The sequence below is a fragment of the Cavia porcellus genome, unplaced genomic scaffold (assembly GCF_034190915.1).
Source record: "Cavia porcellus strain 051 isolate PalLab524CR breed Dunkin Hartley unplaced genomic scaffold, mCavPor4.1 scaffold_18, whole genome shotgun sequence".
NCBI lineage: Eukaryota > Metazoa > Chordata > Mammalia > Rodentia > Caviidae > Cavia > Cavia porcellus.
In genome coordinates this window covers 67,967,984-67,988,558 of record NW_026947501.1, presented here as the reverse complement: position 1 = coordinate 67,988,558, position 20,575 = coordinate 67,967,984, and the positions used below count along the sequence as shown (strand labels likewise).

The 20,575-nt window shown below is 43.8% G+C and overlaps 1 protein-coding gene and 1 long non-coding RNA gene across 3 annotated transcripts in view; one reads left to right on the top strand and one right to left on the bottom strand.

Moving 5' to 3' along the window:
- Clnk (cytokine dependent hematopoietic cell linker) overlaps nt 1-20,575 on the bottom strand; it is a 159,939-nt gene that overhangs the window by 1,335 nt on the left and 138,029 nt on the right. The window contains exons 15-18 of the mRNA XM_023562660.2: nt 19,387-19,427; nt 12,984-13,117; nt 12,104-12,181; nt 8,006-8,161 (exon numbers count right to left, since the gene is read on the bottom strand). Of these exons, the coding sequence (XP_023418428.2) occupies nt 8,006-8,161; nt 12,104-12,181; nt 12,984-13,117; nt 19,387-19,427 (409 nt within the window). The remainder of the gene's footprint in view (nt 1-8,005; nt 8,162-12,103; nt 12,182-12,983; nt 13,118-19,386; nt 19,428-20,575) is intronic.
- The window catches only part of LOC134471402 (uncharacterized), a 31,608-nt gene continuing 15,176 nt past the window's right edge, over nt 4,144-20,575 (top strand). Inside the window, exons 1-6 of one of the 2 annotated variants that reach the window (XR_010040867.1) lie at nt 4,144-4,567; nt 6,488-6,611; nt 6,971-7,024; nt 8,094-8,255; nt 16,687-16,774; nt 17,441-17,500. This is a non-coding gene — a long non-coding RNA (uncharacterized LOC134471402). The remainder of the gene's footprint in view (nt 4,568-6,487; nt 6,612-6,970; nt 7,025-8,093; nt 8,256-16,686; nt 16,775-17,440; nt 17,501-20,575) is intronic. The other variant, XR_010040866.1, reaches the window with a different exon arrangement.

Sequence of the window (20,575 nt, the reverse complement as noted above, 5' to 3'; positions counted from 1 at the left end):
TCATGTCAGAGAGTCATGTTTCTTTATATGTCTATAACAGAGAAACTCTGCAAGGATGAATGAGAGAATGAGAAGACAACAGGGAAGAATAAGCAAGCTTGTGGAGATCGACAGTGAGCCTAATGGCAGCTCTTATGTTTCCTACTGTTGGAGTCTTCCCCAGCATCGGACCACACAGGTCATGGTCCCCCACCATCTTTCTATCCTGAGCCACTCACATGGGACCATCTTCCTATCCTAAGCCTTGTGGGACTCTGCTACCTCCAGAGCCGTGCTCCTAACTGCAACCAACCCAAATGGAGATAAAGAAGGCTTGAATTGAGCAACTTGGCTGGAAGTGCCAATGGAGAACTTCTGCCTGCTTGCCCTCTGTTTTAACATGCCCCACTGAAGGGACTGTGACACCCAGAGAGCTGTGCATCCTTGGCCTGCTTGGCTTTCTTTCTGGGGTTTCTTGTGAACTAATGATGCAAATGCAGAGGGCGTGCTTCCAGAGATACAGATGGAGAGATATGGTGATTTAGTAAAACGTAAGATTATTTCAGGTGTAGGGGAATGAGGAAGTTCTTTGTCCAGGTTATAGAATGGGACTTCCTGCTATAGGTGATCTCAAATAAGCAGAAAAGGATGGTTAAACGATATTAAAAGCAAAGCATGGGCAAGGATGGGTGTTGGGACAACCCAAGCACAGAGGGTAATTCTTGGGTGAAAGAAAATCTTGGAAGGTATCATAATTAGGAAACACTCTCTCGACCTGCTACCCACGCCTTAAGACAACCTTGATCGTCCTTCACAAGCTTGTGAGGTGCTGGGACGTTAGGATTATTGGGAACTGCAGCTGAAAGAAGCAGATTGACTGGCTTAGTCACATAGCCAGGGGCCAGGGCCAGCGATGGAGCCTCTCTCTTCACTGGACAAGTCGCTGCTTTTCCCATTACAGCACAGTGTCCATGGCTGTGACCTCTGACCTTAACAGAGTAGGTCAGAGGGTGGCACTGCCTGAGGGAGGGATCCATGGTGACAGACTTGATTCTGAGTTAGTTTTGTCTGTTTCTCCCTCTGCCTAGGACATGGCAGGTGCAGAAATATTGGAAGGCCCTGGGGCTATCCAGCTGGGAATGAGATTGCCCAGATCCCTGACTTCATGGAGATTAATTTCCTCTGGGGATAGGAAGAAAATTATTTCTTATGCAAATAGATCATTTTATTTAGGAGCATGTGCTATGAAAGTGAGTGACACAGGCTTGAGCCCCTCACCAAACCACCCAGTCTTCCCCACGGACTGCATGTGGCTGGGGAGAGGGGGCATTCTCTTTGATTAGGGGGACACTATGCTGAAATACTAGAAGCCAGCAGCTGCTGAGGTCACCTTCTCCTTCCTGGAAGGCAGATTGTGTCCAGAGCAAGGAGGCACCACACAGGGGCAGAAACAGGAAATGTGGAGAGAAGGATCCTGCCATGCGCCAGTCCCCCTGTCAGCTCCAGTCCTGACCTTCCTGGTTACAGGGACTACCTACAGTACCTGCCCTCCCCTGAAGTGCCTGGGAGTTGGGCTTTGTTTTTTCACACCTAAGGGGCGCAGATGCTGTCTGGAAGTGAGGTACCCCTGCCAACCTCAAACTGAAACGGCGGAAGAGTTTCCCACCAGATAACCTATGTGTTGATCTGTCTTAGTCTTTTCAGGATGCTGTAACAAAACATCACAAACTAATGACTGATGAAAGCCAGAAACTTGTTTCTCGAAGTTCTCAAGGCCAAGAAGCTCAAGATCAGTGCAGATTCTGGGTTTTGCATGGCCCACTTTCCAGTTCATGGATCTCACCTGGTGGGAAGGATGAGGTTCTCTCCAAGGCCTCTTTAATAAGGGCCCAAGCCCATTCATGAGTGTTCCACCTTCCCAGAGCCTAACATCCTAATAATTACCTTGGAAGGTTATGCTTTCACCATAGGAATTTGGGGGACACCCATATTCAGATCATGATACCACCCCTAACAGGGGGGCACTATGTAAGGGTTCCTCTTATCTGATGCTAAGGTAAGATGGTTTCTTAATTTTCCAGAGGAGAAAGTACTTGTTCTATCATAGCAGGTAGTCACAAATGAATCACTCGCCACTCTGAATGCCAGAGTTCAAAATCTGGCTCCTACCTCTCAGCCATGAGACCTGGAGTGAATTTCTCACACTCTCTGTGTCCCAGTATCTCTATCTGCGGAGGAGATGGTAGCAGTGGGCCTGCTTACAGGGTTCACTGTGCAAATCAATGAGGCTGACACATAGACAACATTTAGAACAGAGTATAACATATGTACCAGCATACAGGGAGTCCTCTGCTAGCATCCTTTTTTCCTTCTAGATTTACCAAAAACTCTGCTAGAGCTGCAATATCAGAGGACTCTATAGACTTACTGCTAGCTTTTAGGAGAAAAGGGGTTTGCGCAATTACCAAACAAGGACAAATTTACGTTCTCTTTCTTTATACCTGAAACAAAAACTGATTAATGGAAAGACACTTTTCATGCAGAACTCTTCCACAAAATTGGTTAACAGTCAATGCTAAAAGGAAATCTCCTTTTTTGGTGTGTCAGTCTTCAGAAGAAAAATGCTCACTTCTTATTGTTATTTTGTTTCCATTAGGATTGCCCTTGAATAATGAATTCAGTATTAATTGTTTTAATCATTTACTACATGGATGGTATTTTATTTGAAATTATAATTTTGACAAGTAGCAGGAAGTCAGGCAAGTGCCATTAATCATGTTGTCACTTATAATTGGCTGTGAGGGATGTGTTCACAACAGAAATATTGCCTTAAAGAGGGTTTTAAAAAAAGATTATAATTAAACTCATTTTCATATTAAATTATGTTTTAAGAGGACAGCAAATGTCATCCTAACCCTAATCCTTTAGACCTTAAAGTCTGTTTAAACTCTTTGTGTTTATCTTCTATACATACTGTAGGCAGTGATACTTTTTCCTTTGCCAGAAAAGTCAATAGATATGGTCAGGCACACACGTAGATGTACAAAAAGAGAGAGAGAGAGAGAGAGAGAGAGAGAGAGAGAGAGAGAGAGAGAGAGAGAGACAGAGAGACAGAGAGAGACACAGAGAGAGAGAGAGAGAGAGAGAGAGGAGAGAGCGCACAGAAGCAGACAGGGAGTGAGAAATAAACTCAAGGTTCATTTTTCATCTGTCTTGTAGCCTTTGAAGTTTAAGTTAGCATGTGAATGTCTCTTCTAACTTCTGGAAAGTTATCATACACATTTGCAGAGCAAAGCAATTGTTGATTCTCACTCCTCTAAACTCGAGTGCAGGGCTGGAGGTTGGCAGCAGTTTCCTGGTGCAGGTATTCTGCCATGGTCACTGTTGCTGGGGTGCCTGCATAGACAGGCACAGAGGTTTAAGTACCCCCCATGTGTTCCCTGAGTGGAGCAGGCATTTAGCATAGTACAGGCATAAAATCGATGCTTTGCCATTGAACACAGTGGGCTGAATTGTGTCCCTCACTGACATGCCCACATCCTAATCCCAGAATCTAAGAATACTGCTTTATTTGTTAAAGAGTAACTGTAATTTTATTTGGTAAATTATTGTGTTAAGTGAAGGATTGGAGAGGAGGAGCTTAGCCTAGGTCGTCCTGTGGGTCTTAGGAGCAATCGTGTGTATCCTTAGAAGACAGGAGTAGTGGGAGATTTTAATCAGAGAGAGGATCGCAGTGTGACCTCGGACAGACTGCAGCCCTGTGGCCACAGCCAAGGCAGCTGATAGCAGCTTCTTCTCCAGGGCCCCCAGAGGGAGCATCCCCCTGCTGAGCCTGGATTTTGGATTTCTGGCCTCTAGAATTGTAGGAGAACAAATTTCTCCTTGTTTCAAGCCACCCAGTTGGTGATAATTTATGACAGCAGTGTCAGAAGACTAATGCAGTGGGTACTCCCTAAGTCTGAAGCGAGGCAGGGATGTCTAGCCAGCAGGCAGACAGAAAGACTCCTAGTGTGCAGCCAAGTAGCACTTCCCAGGTCTTTGCTTGTGAACCTGCAGTGAGTTTGCTCGCCCTGGGTGCTGACAAGGGATGTGGGCGCTCCCAGCCTTTCCTGGGGCCAAGCCTGATGTTTGAAGCTGGCTTCTTCTGTAGCTCCCAAGGTTCTCCTTGTGCCTGAGGCACATGGCCCGGAGGAAAGAGGTTCCCGGAATCAGTTGCATTGGGATTAAACACCTGCCTCTATGCCCCTGCTGAGCATCTGTATCACCTCAGTGCACATCAAATAGCTGCCACTAGTCGGTGCTGCGGTCAACTTCAGAAGTTTGCAAGACAGCTGACAACCCAGGAACCCAAAATTACCCCTGAAATCCCCCTCTCTCATTATGCATTTCCTACTGCGAAGGGTGAGGATGCTATTTCTTTCACGGAGGAACTGCTCGCTGGCCTGCCTTGAGCAGAGCATCACTGCATCAGGTTCTACGATGTGAGATCTTTCTCTGCCAGGCAGAGGTTCAGGCTGTGAAGCCTGAGGACCCAGCACAGCCCAGAGCCTCTACTGCTATGCACGCGCACAGCTCCTTCTGCAGAAAGGTAAGAAGAACCGCTTGCAAATTTCAGTTTCTCCCCCAGAGCCGGCAGGCAGTAAGCCCTGAGTTAAATATTCCTTTTCTTCTACGTGCAGTGTTCTGGGTTGTTTTCAGGCAAGGGGAGGCTTGTCTGCATTTCGACCTGATGTTTGAGGCTGTATAAAGAAGCCTATATTCCCGCAAAGAGTACTCAGTCCCAGCATTGCCACTTATTAGCTTCGACCTTAGACCATTCCTCACCGCTCCTTGGCCTCAGTTTCGCCCTTTGTTATACAGGATGTGAGCAGCACCCGCCTCACAGGATAACTCTGGGTTCAGTAGATCCATTAGTTCCTGCCTGGTGACTCACAGAACAGTGCCTGCTCAGATCCATGGGACCGGGAACTCAGGTTTGGGGCATGCAAAGAAGAGAGAATTATGAGTGAATGCAAATAAAGGTTTCTTAAAATAGACGGTGGGTTCCCTGAGGGGTCCTTGCTGATAATAACGGAGCAGCTCATCTGGAAGCTGAGGGCTGGCTTAGACCGCCTTAGCTGACAGCTTCCTATTTTTCCCAGGGCAGTGGGAGAATGGCTGACAGGCTGATTAACTGCTATTAGGATGTAATTACAGTGTCTCTCAGCTTGCTCTCCTTTATTAGCAAACCAAAGAACGGGTTGGGGAGGAAGCGGTGTGACCTTGTCACAGGGTCAGCATCCTCACCAGTCAAAGTGCTCAATGATGTGTCCTTTGCAGCATTTTCAGGGACAGAGAGAACACATGCTTGGCCTTCAATGCAGCTTTCTAAGGGTTGCTCACACCCAGATTTAGCTCAGCAGCATAAGTGCTTGCCTTGCAAGCTCGAGGTCCTGAGTTCGCTCCCCAGTACAAGAAAAAAACAAAAAAGACGAAAAAAAAATTGCAGCTGGCTTTTCTTAGACATGAAAGATGGTGTAGGTGGAGGGAGACACAGGGAACTGGACCATGCAGGTCCAATAGCTGCAGGTGTCTAGCTGAGTGGGATTCTACCTAGTTATTATTAGGACTTGCTGGCAATGATGAAAACACAGTAACTGCCATGCAGTGTGGGATTCACATGCACAGGCTGGGTAAGTATTTTACATCATTGACTGGCCCATCCTCACACAGAGGGAAGAGCTGGCCCCTGTGCCATTAGTTTGGATGGACACCTTTTGGTTAGAGCTGTCTGGCAGCTGTATGCAGGGTTCTGTGTACGCACTCTGGCGCTTATCACTAGAATGCCCCAGCCTGCAGCAAAGGCAGCAAGCTGACCCCACTTTGGTCTTGCCAGTGTCCCCTCCTCCTACTTAAGCCCCTGGAAAAGGGCTCTGTGCCAGACACGGGATTGGTGGCCCACAGGTATGGTTTTCACACACATTCCTGTCCAACGTTGGCCGAAGTCTGTATGTCAATATGTACTGGAGAACAAGAGATATCTGTGAAAGTTCTGGTTTACACTGTGCTAGTTTGAGAGGGCTGTTATAACTGGTGGATTAAATAACAGACATTTCTTCCCACTGAAGGAGCCCAGAGGTCTAAGGCCCAGGTGTGGGCAGGTTGGTTCCTCCTGAGTCCTCTTCGACTTGCCTATGGCCATCTTCTTCTCTGGTCTTTCCATGTCCTCTGTGCCAGCCTCCTCCTCTTGTATAGGAAGCCTTCGTGTTGGATGAAGACTCAACTCCATTGTGTCACCTAACCCTGGTCACCTCCTGAGAGGTAGTAAGCACCTCTCATAACTTCACTCCTCCTAACCCGACATTTAATTTTCAGAATTCTACCACACTGTGACAATGATCCTGCCTCAATGTCGTCCTGATATAATGACATGTCTAAATCAAAGGCACCTTTCCCTCTACCTTACCTGGGTCCTTAAATATGACAGTGCCATGTCTCCTCATAACATCATGTCTCTTTGTTTTTCCAGTCTAACATACGTGCATTCACCAGTGAAGTTGTCCTGGCTAAAACACCTGGCACCAGGGTCTACCTGGGCATCAGCCGTCATTCCGTCAACTCCCCTAGACTCCAGTACAGTGCCCCTGCCAGCAGTAAGTAGTTAAAGAGAGAAATCTTCACCCCTTTTCATAATAATAATCATGAGATGGGATATGAAAGGGTTTTGGCCCAGACAGGACTCTGTAGCCGGTAAAGCCAAAGAGCTCCTATCACCCCCTCCCCTAGGAATTTACCTATGGTGCCAAACAAAGACCAATGGGCTACCTATGCACCCTTAATGCCCCCTTAGGTTCCACCCCAAACCGAGGCTACTTATGTGCCTCACTCCACGTGTTCCATGGAGAGATCACTGACCCAGGGTGGAGATGCTGCGCCCCGGGGGATCAGGGGTGTTTCTCCCCGCATTCTCAAAATCAAGGTTGTTTATATTTCATACTTCTTATCTTTTCAGCCGCTGCCCGTCCCCCACAGTTCTATCAGTTCTGTCTCCAGATCCAGTTACATCGTGAGTGTTGGGTTTTAAGACTTCGGCTTCCATTGGTGAATTTGGGGGGAGAGTGAGAAATAATTTGACTAGTGACACCCACTGACCGGGAAGATTGTGGTCTGCAGGTGCTAAATTGTGATTTAGCATTCTCAGTCGAAGGAAGCAGTCATACAATCTGTCTGAGCTCATAGCCTTAGTGAACGGAGGCTTAGAGCTAACTTCCTCCCCCTTCATCTCTTTCCTTTCTCCCTTCCTCCCTTTCTCCTTTCTCCTTACCCTTCTTGCCTTCCTGTCTGCCTTTCTTGTCTTCTCTTTTGATCCAGAGGCTGAAGAACAGCCTTTACTTTCCCTTCCCAGTCACTACTTGCATGTATTTGGTGATTTATTGAAATTTCCAGTCTCAGTCTCCCTACAGTTAAGGTACGACTGACGGTCATGGAGGATTAAAACACAAGCTATCGCAGACCTTTCTCACTTCCCCTTTCTCACCAGTTCACTTTTGGTTATTAGTAAAATGGCGTAACTGACTCATTCTTTCCCCCTCCACCATCAGCAGACCTGTACCCAGGACAGGCACACTCATGATAGCACCTAAGGGTACAGCTTTACCTAAGGGTACAATCCATGCCCAGGCTTCAGAAATGCCTGCGGTGGGAGCCCAGCATGGGGCAGACACAGGGGGCACCATTAGCATCAGCTTCCAAGGAGGCCTCCTGGGAGGTGGAATGCAGACACTTTTGCAGCAAGAGTTTTCAGTGGTAGCTAGAGGGGGATGGGAGCCTGAGGGGTCAGGACTGCACTGGCCTGGGGGTGGAAACACAGCCCTATATATACAGGCTGCTGGCAGAAGGATCAGGCTGCATCTCTGTCTTCCAGGGCAGCATCTTTCCTCCTGGCCTATGGCTGCTGTGACATGGAGATGTGACTCCAGTGTCCCCTAAACGCCATCTTTATTTGTTGTTTGTGACCCAGAAAGGGGAGCAGTGAGGTCAGACCCACCTGATTTCCTCTGCGCCCTGTCCCCAGGGCAAACTTTCGGTTCCTCTCCAGGAAGCGGATCTTCACATTGTACACTTTGTTTCCATAGAACACCACCAGGACGTACGGTTCTGTCATGGATTTGCTGGAACAGTCTCGGACCAAGAAAGTTCCATCCTGAAGCAAAAGGAGAACTAGTCATCCTCTAAGGGAGACCACAAGATGCCTGCATCTGTTTTGGGCAGATCTGTTATTGATTTAATTTAATTCAGTAAGTTTTCATTGATTGTGGATATGAGGGAGGTGCCTATCACTCTCTGAGCAGTGTACCATGTGATCATGGTGCTCCCTTCTTTCAAATCATTGCTTACCCTCTGCTGACCCAAGTGACAGCCTTAGCAGTGTTCAGGGTCAATGTGCCAGCTCATCCTGTGCTTGACTGGTCTCTGGCCCCTGGTTCCCACCCAGTCACCATTTCCCCAAACCACCTCTGTGCTGGGCTGTTGGCTTTGGCATCCTCAAGGCCAGCTGTCCGTCTGACCCTCCCACAATCTCCTTGGGATTAGTCCATGCTCACACATTTTCTGTTCTGCTGGGGGCCAGGGTTGGAGAGATGAGAGGAGCCCCAGCAGGCTGTGAACAGAGCCAATAAACAGGGTCTCTGTGTGGGGAAACAGCAGTGCAGGCCAGGCTCTCCTGAAAATCAGGTCCTTCATAGGACTGATCCACAGTGAGAGGGTACCTTGCCAGGAAGGAAGAGGGTATCCCAGGAAAGGTAGAGGCAAGGGCGGGGGAAGGAGGAGAGAGCACACAAGTCTGGGGTGTCAGCATGTTGAGGAAAGCGGGGAGCTTCAGCACTGCAGAAGGTGAGCCTGTGGAGCAAAGGTTTGCAAAAGAAAATCAGCAGGGCAGCAGGTCTGAGGGAGGCTGAGAGTGGACTCGGGTCACTGGGGAGGAGGCCTGGGGTGAAAAGCAGAGAGTGGGCCGGTCCTATGGGACCTGGCACCACAGGGCTGAACTTTAGGGTCACATTGTGTTGCCGCCGTGATGAAAAATACAAAGAAATCTGTAACTGCAATTGTGTGGGTCACTGTACAGGAGGCCATAAATGGTCTAGCAGATGCTAAACAATGACTCATAGTAAGTTATATCATCCTCCACATAGATTATATATAATAGCTATATATGTAGGCATGCGTTATACATAATTCCTATATATGTATATTATTTCCTTGAAGAAAGGGCTCATTATATATCCAGATAGGACTTGAACTCATAATCCTCTGGCTTCAGCCTCTCTAGTGCTGGGATTTTGGAAATGCATCACCTAGCTAGTAATTATACTATCTACAGTTAATATTTATTGGGTTACATGTAATGTATTTATAAATTATATGATTTATAATTGATATTTATAGTGTCACATATACTATTTCTATATAATTATAATTGTTGATTTTATGGATATAGATATTCATATTACTATGGTAATAATGCTATATAAAATCATAAATAGACCAAATGGTATTATAACTAATACCATTATATTCTTTAGATGTTATGACCGTATGAGCAGCTAAGCTTTATGAGAATTACCCTCAAGTGCTAAGCAGTTCACAAATAGTTTCATTTGATCTTTGCATAAACCCCTAGTGGAATATTTTATCCCCATTTTACAGGTAAGGGAATTAAGGCTTAAGAACTAAATGAAGCCCTGTAAGCCTCATAGTGAGTATGTAGAATATTTAAATTCATCCCAAATTCTTACTTCTTACTTATTAAACCCAGCTGCCAACAATGATATAAAGCGTGATTGAGAACTTTTCTGGAATGTGATTCTCCCTGAAACAGTCAGCCAGAGCAAGGATCAGTGCCAAAGATCAGAGAGAGAGGGAAGGCAGACACACAGCCAAGCATTGATTTTAGCATTTTCAAGTCTGCAATGAATTTGTCAAAATAAAGCTGAGCAACCCTACAATTTAAATGAAGATATTTCCCATCAGTGGGAAACATGTTTTGACAAAATGGGAAAGACACAAAATGAAACCATGGAAGGGAAAATATGAAGTCATTCAGCAGAGTGTTTTCCCCAGTGCTTCTTGGGAAGAAATGGCACCAGGGGAGAGAAGGAAACATTCACTGGACAGCTGGGTGTGCCCCAAGGGACTCCAGGTGACGTGTGTGGTCTCAGCTAGCGTGGTCCATGTATGGGTTCCTGTGTGGAGCTTGTCCCAGTGCAGCTCTGGTGATGGGAGACAGACCTTCAGGTGCAAGGGCACCTGGGGCAGGGGCAGCAAAAACGGAGCCCAAGCTGCAGTCCAGCACCTGCACGCCTGCCTCTCCACCCCAGCAGGTCTGCGGACAGCGGGATGGGAGACTTGGGGTGCAGCATCACCCAGCCACCCATAGCTCCCCATCTGGCTCTACAGCGCGGTGATGGCTACCAGAGACAAATTTTGCAAAGAGGCAAATTCTGAACATGGTTCTGCTGCTTTATCTACTTTGTAATAGAGCAGGTGGCTGAGATCTGTCTCCTCATCCAGGAAATGCAGTAATGCCATTTATTCTTAATATGTTTAAGATATTTTGCTGACAACTATGTTAGTTTCCTACCGCTGAAGTAACAGATTACCATGAAATTAATTGCTTAAAACAATCAACTTATTCTTTCAGTTCTGGAGGGTCAGAAATTCAACATGGATCTTACTTTTAAAGCTAGAACTTTTAATAGGCAAAATCTGCTTTTCCATCACTTTTCCATTGCCAGATACCACCAGAATTCCTGACCCATGGCTCCCATGAGTCTGACCTCCACCCCCAGTATCCAATCTCTTTTCTCACTCTGACCCTTCCCCTTCCTTTTAAAAGGACCTTTGTGATCACGTCAGAACTACCCAGACAGCAGCTCTCTCAATATCCTCCACTTAAATGCATCCACAAGTAACTGAAGGAGACATATTCACAGTCTCTAGGAATTAGGATATGATCACCTCTGGGTGGGGGAGATCACAATTCTGTGTACCATAGAATTCTATTACTTACGTATGATTTACTTTTATCATTTCAACCCTGAGAACCCATTTATTTGATGTAATAGCCTGCTAACTATTCAGTAATTAAATTATTCATTTTTGTGTTTTCTGACTGTTGGTTAACTGTGGAGAAATTTTGATGTTGACCTAGTCTGGAGAAACTTCCTATCACTTTTAAGAAGCCTAGGATATTTCTCAGCACATAGTAGTCACTTAATAATGATTTGTTTGGATGATGGTTGTGATAGTGACCTGACCGGATTATCAGTATTCAAGCTCTTCTCTCCTTCAGTCCCATCACAAGTTCCTACTTCCCCACCTGCTTTGGAGGTACGTGTGGTTATGTGAATTGGGACGGTGATAAATGAGCAGAAGCAAAGTGTGTGACTTCTGAGAGGGTGTGTGAAGAACCGGTGCGTGAAGTTAGAAACATACAAATAATCCCTCAGGTGGCCTAGATTAACAAAAAAAAAAAAAAAAAAAAAAAAGTGCCTTGGATCTGGAATGCAGACAAACACTGACATTTTGTTATCCCAAGAGACTGAGATCCTGAGGGTGTTACTGCAGCATAGCGGGTCATACCCTGACTGTCAGAGCTTTCAAGATTCCTGCTCCTTTCTCTTATAAGAAGTAAGACAAAGATCCACTTGCGCCTCCCGGAGATTTCTTACAAAAAGACAGAAGAAAGAAGAAGGCACCATCTATCGTGACCTTCATGTTCCAGCTGCCACACTGCATAAAGAAATCTGCAGATAAAGTTATTTATGAACTACAGAAAGCTGCATGGCTGAGAGATGACAAAACCAAGTCTTTAGCTCTGAAATTTTCCATTTCTAAATATCACCTCCTTTTTTGGCAGAATTGAGAATCGAACCTAGAGCTTTCCATGTGCTCAGCAAGCACTCTGCCACTGAGATCCATCCTGAGCCCTTAAATCTCTTTTTAATCACAACCTCCCTAGGACTGAGAAAGTTCAGGATGATGCAGACAGTGCTATGTCCAAGCATGGTGCTTCTTAGATCATGTGACTCGTGAGCAGAAAAACAACTACAGAAGCCACGCCCACGGCCCCTGTGGAAATCATTACCTTGTTCTCCTGCATTAACGCCTCTTCAACTACCTGGCGACTGTATTCTCCAATGTACCATTCATTGTGCTGAGCGTCCTACAGTACAGGATGGAAAGTATTTTAGGGTCAAAGGGAGACAGTGATTATGGATGCATTAACTCAGAGTTTACTTTTGTTCCATCAGTACCCATTACTCATTGGCATTTACATAGGTTTCTCATACTGTTTTGTCCTTGAACCTGGAGATACCCACTGATGCTTGGAGAAGATGAATGCAGACCAAGGAGCTGCTGCTGGGGATTCTGAAGTCTATGGGAGTGAGAGAGACTGCATAGTGGGTAACCAGAAATTGTGCTTCATCAGTTTAGAAGTACCTGTCTCCCCGACCCTCGGGCTGGAGGACAAGCCCTGCATCTGTCACCTGAACCTGTGCCTGGCAGGTCTCACCTAGGTAGGAGGTATGCTGAGTGGAAGCGGACTCTGCTTAGCCATCATGAAAACAGCAGGAGGGAGAGATTGGTGCAGACTATAGTCTTCACACCACTCTCCTGGAGCCGTACATGCTACAGCGGAAATCTGAATAGCACTAGAGCTGGTTTTCTCCATATGCCTTATTACCTTATTTTATATTGATGACAATTGATTTTAAATTATTTTGATCATAAAATCCATCATTATGGGGAACAGGAAGGATCATCAGAGAGATGTACCATGGGCCTGCAGTTCCTTTTCTGGGTTCCAAGTATCCTAATATTGAATCCTTATTCATTTCAAAACTCAATAGCAATGACCAGAGGGGGAAAATTTAGCCCCAAGTAAACCTCATTAGACACTGCTCAGTGAAACATTACTGGGGATAGGTGCACGTAGAGGGCTTGCAGGGAAGCGTCTGCCTCACCTTTGCAGCAGATCTCGGGGGCAGAGGTTTTCTCAGGCTAGTGTTTGTAGAGGGCACTGAGCTCTCACCAGGGCCACAGCCGGCTGGAGATGGGCATCTCCTCAGGCAGGAGGCCTGTGCACCACCTTTATGATCTGGAAGAGGATGCACACTTAGTCATGACTGTGTCACTCTTTCCGCCTGCCTCCCTCCCACTCTTTTTAAAACCCAGAAGGCACCGTGACTGTGCCTATGCAGACGTGGATGTTTGGAGGATATTTCATCTGAAATGAAGACAGTCAGCTGGGCACATCACTGGAAATGAGTGGCGGTGTCTGTGGCCAGTCGTACATGCAGACTTTTCAAGTGCGAAGTAGAATTTGGGAAAGCCTGCTGCTGCCTTTGAGACATAACGATATTCCAGTAATACAACTTTTTGGATGAAATTGGTGGTATTATTTGCAAATGTAATTTAAAAAATATTATATAAAAGCATATCATGATGGTTTTGTCTCCCAGTGGCTCATATGCTGCCGACTTGAGCCCAGCTAAATGGCAGTGCTGGGAGGTGGGAGAAATTTTAGGAAGTCAGCTTAGGAAAGGATGTGCCCTTAAAGTCTTTTAGGACTCCAGCAGCATCATCTCTCTCTGGTTCTTGGCCGCCCTGCTGCTCTGCGGATCTGTCTCCTACAGGCCTCAAGGACAGGGCTACATGACCATGAACTAAACTACTAGGATGTGAGCTGAAAGAAAACCTTTCCTTTCTTGTAAGTGATTTCAGATATTTACTCCCACACTGGGAATCCACCTGACATATCTGTTAACACCGGGAGATGGGTCCATCTGTGAGCCCTATTGTCAAGGGATTCTTGCATGATGCCACAACATCACGCCTGAGGAGAGATGAATTCAAACATGAAACAGGCCAGTGCACCTTAAAGTAATAAACACCAAGAGCTCATTGATAGGGTTTCAATTTCACTTGGCACTGAAGTTTTAAGACACTACATCTTATCAAATTTTTGCATGTCATTTCTATATGCATGCCAATCAAAGTAAAATATTTCTAGCCAGGCATCGTAACAAATGTCTGTAATCCCAGCTACTCAGAAGGCCAAAAGGGAAGGATCTTGAGTTTGAGGCCTGCCTTGGTAATATAGCAAGTCCTGTCTCTCTAAATAAAGTCACACACACATAAATATCCCAAAACAAAGAGAGGCATGGCTGGGGATTTAGCTCAGTGCTCCCTGGGTTCAATCCCCAGTTCCACACAAATAAATAAGTAAATCAACTAATTATTCATATAAATTGCATGTACTTCCAATAAAAATTAATAAAAGATAAATTCAATGAAATTTGGATCATAAGGATGGAGAAAAGTATCTGTGGAAATGGCAAACAAAGATATTTAAAAGTATGTTAGTAGTTTCGTGTAGGAATAATGCTAAAGAATAAAAACTTAAGAGATTAAAAATCGTATGTAAGTAAAGTACTAGACAAAAATGACACAAAATGGAAAAGAGGTGGTCAGGGTTGGGACACAATTATAAGCTGTTTGAAAAGTACAACCAAAGTTATAATTCTGGTGAGCAGCTTAATAAGAACTTTGGACCCAATACAATTTTTAGATGAAATATTAAATGAAAGAGCAAAAATGTTCATGCCAGTTTCCATAGTATTCAATGTTTATCTGTATTCTACTTCTTGACATCGAAAAGCCAAATTTCTTTCCAAGAATTCTGAGAAGAGCAAACTGTACTCCTGAGCCCTTGAAATTTTGATTTTAATGGTACCAGAGATCATGGTTTTTAGAGTTGACGTAATAAAAGTAGTTTGTGTCAAAATAATTGTGGCACAAAACCAATCACAGAAAGCTTAATTGTATTTATTTTAGTGTTAAATTCCACTTACCAATTTATGAGCTTGAAAATAGTAACAAAGTTTTAAAATGTCCCTTCTTCTAACTTCTATAGTCTATAAGTAATAAAGTTTAACTTGCAAGTGGGGAGAATCCATATTTAAATTTCTGTATCATTTAAAAAGAAAATATGAACTTCAAATTTTTAAAATTCAAAAATACCTTTACTTAAAATGTTAAAGATAACAAATGGAAGAATAATTATGAAATTATTCCAAAAAGGGTTAAAATAAAGAGGAATGTGGAGATGAATCCAGTATATTGTAGGAAAAAAATTAAAAAGTTAATGGAGAGTAGGTAAGTGGCAGGAACAGAGTAATGTAAAATATATCAGAATGTTAGTATTACAATAAATATCAAAGGCACAAACTTAGCATTTAAAATTCAGCTGTGGGTTGGTTTAAAAGTTTCAGAGTTGTGCTAATTGCATGTATGTAAAGCCTAGTGGCACAGAGAAATTACAAGAGGATAGAGGACCACAAGCCAGGTAACCCTAGCAAGAGAATGCTAGTGGGGATATGTTAATATACAATAGATGTTAAAGCTTCACTTTAAATCACAGTGGGCTGGTAGACAGAGGCCATAGTTATTTTTCCAGGATGGGTGGAAGCAATGAGAACATCCTAGAGAGAGAAAAACAATCTTTATCAGCATTTTCCTATCACTTAGTTCATGCTTCATTCATTCCAATGTTCAGTGATTATGAATTTTTCATGATATTGTGGCAGCTGATCTATTATTTCTCAATCCTCTGTGCCTTGCTTGAATATTTAAAAAGCTCTATTTTGAAAAGACCATTGGGAAACATTTATGCATTTGTAGTCTGTTTAGAGAATGAGTTAAACAAAACAAAATAACCAAAGCGACTGTCATACGATAGTCTTACAAAGGCCTGGCTGAGTCATTGTTGACTGAATGAATGAAATTCTAAGCCTGTGTTCCACTCAAGCAATTAATCCATTTCATTATAAAGTAATGGGAGCAGTTAAACTCTGGAAAGTTCTTCATACATTAAACATGCATTTGAGTTTTATAACTGTGAAGTACAATTCTCCTTGGAAAAGAAGGTACAGCTGTGAAGACATTGACAATTAAATGGAAGAACACTGTGGGTAGGTGATCAATATCATGTGGGAACGGGAAAGCGAGTAACAAAAGGCACAGGTTGTAATTACTAATACTTTAAAATTCTTATGTAGTTAGTACTCAGTGCAGCCCTGACCCCCAGTCCACGCTGGTCATTTTATATGTGCTACTGTGTGTGTGTGCTGATCTTAAGCTTTAGATCTTGAATGTACCCTGAAGATCTCATGGGTACACAGGCGGGGCTTTTGGAGAGGGATTGGATCATGGATATGTATACTTATCGGTGAGCTGTGACAAGGTGGGCCTCCGCTGGAAGAGGTGAGTCAGCGAGGACTTGCCTTTGGAGGGTCTGTCTCCCTCTCTTGCTCTACTCCTCTGTCTCTGCTTCCCTCTCTCTCCTTGCCATGAGGTGAGCAAACCTTCTCTATCATATCCATCCATGATGCTATTTCTTCTTTGAAGCCAGCCAACCATGGATGGAATCCTCCAAAGACATGAGCCAAATTGAAGAGCAATGTTGTTACTGTTGGAGAGTATGAAGGGATATTTCTCAACCTTCCTTCGATACGCCAATCTTTTTGTTTGTTTTGAGATTCATTTGCTTGGACTCTTCATAGTTTAACTTTGAATTCATTTCACAGAGACCTGAGCCAAATGTGTTTATCACACAATGACTGAAATACTCAAAATGACTATGCTTGTTTTTGGTTTCCTTTGTAGTTCTGAAATGGAATCTCCTTATTTCAAGACTGACTTTGAACTTGTGATCCTCCTGTCTCAGCTCTCCAGAGATTTGGGATTACATCATGTGGGTACAACCATATTTAGCCAAGTTTTCCAAAATTGTTTACTCATTGTTATGATAAGGATAATAATATCTATATTTGTAAGGATGTAGATTTCAGAGCTCTATGTGAATACCCACCTTTGAGGCATTCAAGTTAAAACCAAAAAGCTTTTAGAGTCTCTAGCAGACTGAGAAGTCTATGATTGTAAAGAATGAGAACAATTTTCTACATACTTAATATTGCCGGTATGGGGATCTGGAGAAGACTTTTTAGCCAGTAGAAAGGTGAAGGGGACATTGCAGGTGCATAGGAGCTGGTTAATGGGGTGAGGCTGTCTCTGTAAGTGTGGGAATACACTTGAGTCCAGACTCATTTTGGTTATAAACTGCAAATGTCTTGACTGAAAGAGGAAATGATAGGCCAAGATGTTTGCCCTGTGCATTCTGGGTTTCTGGGAGGAAACTTGCTTCCTCTGAGACGAGTGGAGGACAGTCTAAAAGAGCCCAGTGCAAAAATCTTCATGCAGCTGTAGGATGTTGGCTGGCCTCGTGTGGGAACACCGTTCTCGTCACCTGCAGTCCCGTTCTTCCTTCATTGCTCTTTGCTTGAAATTTGTGCATGACTTTAATTGTTTATGTTAAGACTCTGGATTCTTTTTTAAGTTATTTGCTTCCCTCTTTCTGCAGTGTATTTTCAGTGGCCCTGCCCTACCCGCCACCACTGAAGTAATCGCCTTTGTGGACCTGGTAAGTACCTGGATTTACTACTTGGGTTCTCCAAATTTCCTGTTTATAACCCAGAGCTGAGTTTTACTACTGCTCCTAGGGAGGGAGGTCCCTGGGTTAATCACAGTTCTCTTTGTTCATTTTCCTAGGAGTCATCTCTGGGAAACTCCTATTTATACTCTATGCATCAGGGGAAGTGGGCTTATCACCTAGGATTTAGGCTACAAAATTCTAAGTTCCAGATGCCATATGACAGATGTGGAATGAGAAAACTTGGAAATCTACTAAGGTCAATTAGGCATGGAGGAAGACAGAGACTTCAGAAAATAAGGGCATGGTGGCACATGCTTATAATCCTAGCACGCTGGACAGCTTGGTAACTTAGGGAAATCCTATCTAAAAAAATAAAAGAAATTTAAAAGGACTGGGTATATAGTTCAGTGTAAGAGCCCAGTACTAAAATGTAAAAAAATAAAATGTATCCCTTGCCTACTGCGTGTCAAGCAAGTCTCTCTGTGCATGCAAGGGTGTGCGTGCAATACCTGGCTATTATTTTGTGAGCTATTATTTGAATTTGTGGATGAAGGGCTGTAAAGCACAGAGAATGAACTTGCTCCAGTAGGGAGAGAGGCAGAACTGGGACTAAGAGTAGAGGTCCTCATCCTACATACCATACGCCATGGTGTCTGCTTCCTTCAGACTTAATTCTCCTTTCTGGCTCAAAAGAGGGGCTGCGGGGCTAGACCTAAACATACAATATAGAGTAAAATATAGCCTCATGGAGCTAGTTTGGTCAAAGTAATGCTAATAATATCAAAACCCACCAGTAATAGTCATATGACACTATTTATATGCTGCCTTAGTGTTAGTCTAATTTGCATCACTGTGACAAAACACCTGAGAAAATCAACTTGAAAGGATGAAAGGTTTGTTTTGGCTCATGATTCTGGGGGTTTCAGACCATTTTTGCTGGGCCTGAGGCCAAGCTGATTGTCTTGAGGGTGGAGTGTAAGCTATTAGGAGAAAGCTACCCCGGCTGGTGGCCAGAAGACAGAGAAAAGAGGCGAAGTGGCTGAGATGAGAGGTACCTTTCCAGGACTTGCCCCTGCCACCTACTTCCTCCAATTCGTGTGCACCTCCTGGACTTTCTATCACCTCCCACTCATGCCATCAAATTATGAATCCGGGAATTATTTAATGCATTAGTAAAGTTAATGTCCTTACAATCCAGTCTCCACCCAAATGGCTGCTTTCTGAACAGTGTGGCAGAGCAGACCAAACCTTCAATGGGTGAGCCACTGGGGGACATTTCATGTCCAAACCCCAACACTGAGACAGCTACGTGAACACAGTATCCTGGGTTCTATCTTTACAAGTAATTGGCAAGAGAGATCAGTTGTAAATTTTTGTTTGTTTCACAGATTTTTTTTCCTGAGATAAATCTAGATCTCACCCAGTGGATTGGGGAACATTAATGGATTTTCATAAACAGCTGTTAGAGAGGAAGGAGAGCAAAGGGGACCCATAAACTGTGGGTGACCATTTGACACGTCTGCTTTGGAAAGTACATGTGAGGCAACAGAAGAGACACCGAGCGCACTTAGGACTCCAGCAAATTCTGTCTGAGACAGAGAAGTGATGATCCTGTCGTCGACGTGGGAAGACATCGGCAGCAGTAGTCATAACATAAATGGAAATAAACTCTGTGACTAGATTTAGTTACAAATTAAAATTATGTCCAGTTAACCCAATGAAATGCTATTGGCCAACAATTATGAGCTGGTCACGTCTCTCCACATCGTCTCAGTGATTCCCAGGCACACCAAAGATAAGCCACAATGCAGGAATACCACGGCATGAAACTACTTACCTATTCATTCCATAATTCTTACTTAAAGTGGCCTTACCTCTGTCTTGCATGTTGTGGCTTCTCAGCATGAGGGAAGAGCTAAAGGAAGTGGTAGAATTGTAAAGCATTAGAACTGCCCATGCCAGGTACAGGTCCAGCCAGGGGCAGGGTCATGGTCAGGCTCTGACGTTAAATTCATAAAGCACTTCATACTACTCCATTTTACGGAACATGCTAGAAGAATTGTGGTTTTCTAAGCTACGAGAGCTTGGATGTTCTCCATTCTTAATACTAGCAAATATTAGATACAGAATAAATTGATCAGCCTAAGTGTTCCCTATATCATGTCAGTAAACATGTTTCATAATTCTTTAGCTTTCAAAGCCAAGAGTTTAAAGACTTGCTTTACAGTTACAATTGTAGAAACTGGTGTTTACTTGGACTTATGTTCTATTGAATTTGTTTAGTGGGTAAGAATCAGCTATAGGTAGACAGAGAGTTTCCAAATTTTATTACTTCTTAAAATGTGCGCTGATGAGAAAGCTGTGTGGAGTGCTGTAAGGAATCCCCTAAAGGAACAGGATTATAGAGACACAAGCCAATCAAAACAGCAATATGCATCTCTAAACAGGATACCAAGAGTGTTCAGTGATAGCTTTACTTCCCACCTAGCTCTAATTTTCTGGTTCATTTTGTACTTCAGACCACATTGTCAACATAAACTCCAGGTGCTAACAGAGTTAAATCTAATTATGCAGGACACTTTCCATTCCAGGGACTGTGCTATCAGGCGGCGAAAGCCTCTGGGTTAATAAAAGGAAACTGTCCCTTTTCCTAGCACCAGTGAAATCAACTGCTTGTATATCTGGCTTAAATAAAAGCCTCTGAGAAAGCTGAGGTCTTCGCAGACAAAAATGCAGATGACTGCCACACTCTTGCCAACACTGTTCGGATATCTGATCTCTAAACTCTCAACTATAAAAACACCATCCTATTACTAGAAGCTAGTTGTTAAAAATCTGTGACAAATTTATGAGCAGTAAAGTTTCTGTCTTCTAATTTTTAAGTTTTTTTGGGGGGAAAATAGCAAATGATGAAGAATATCCTCAAGATACTTTAGATTTTTGGGGGCTGGGGATTTAGCTCAGCGGCATAAGCACCTGCCTTGCAAGCAGGCAGTTGTGAGTTCGATCCCTGGTACTGATAAAAATGAAAAAGACAAAAAAAAAAGATATTTTAGATCTCTG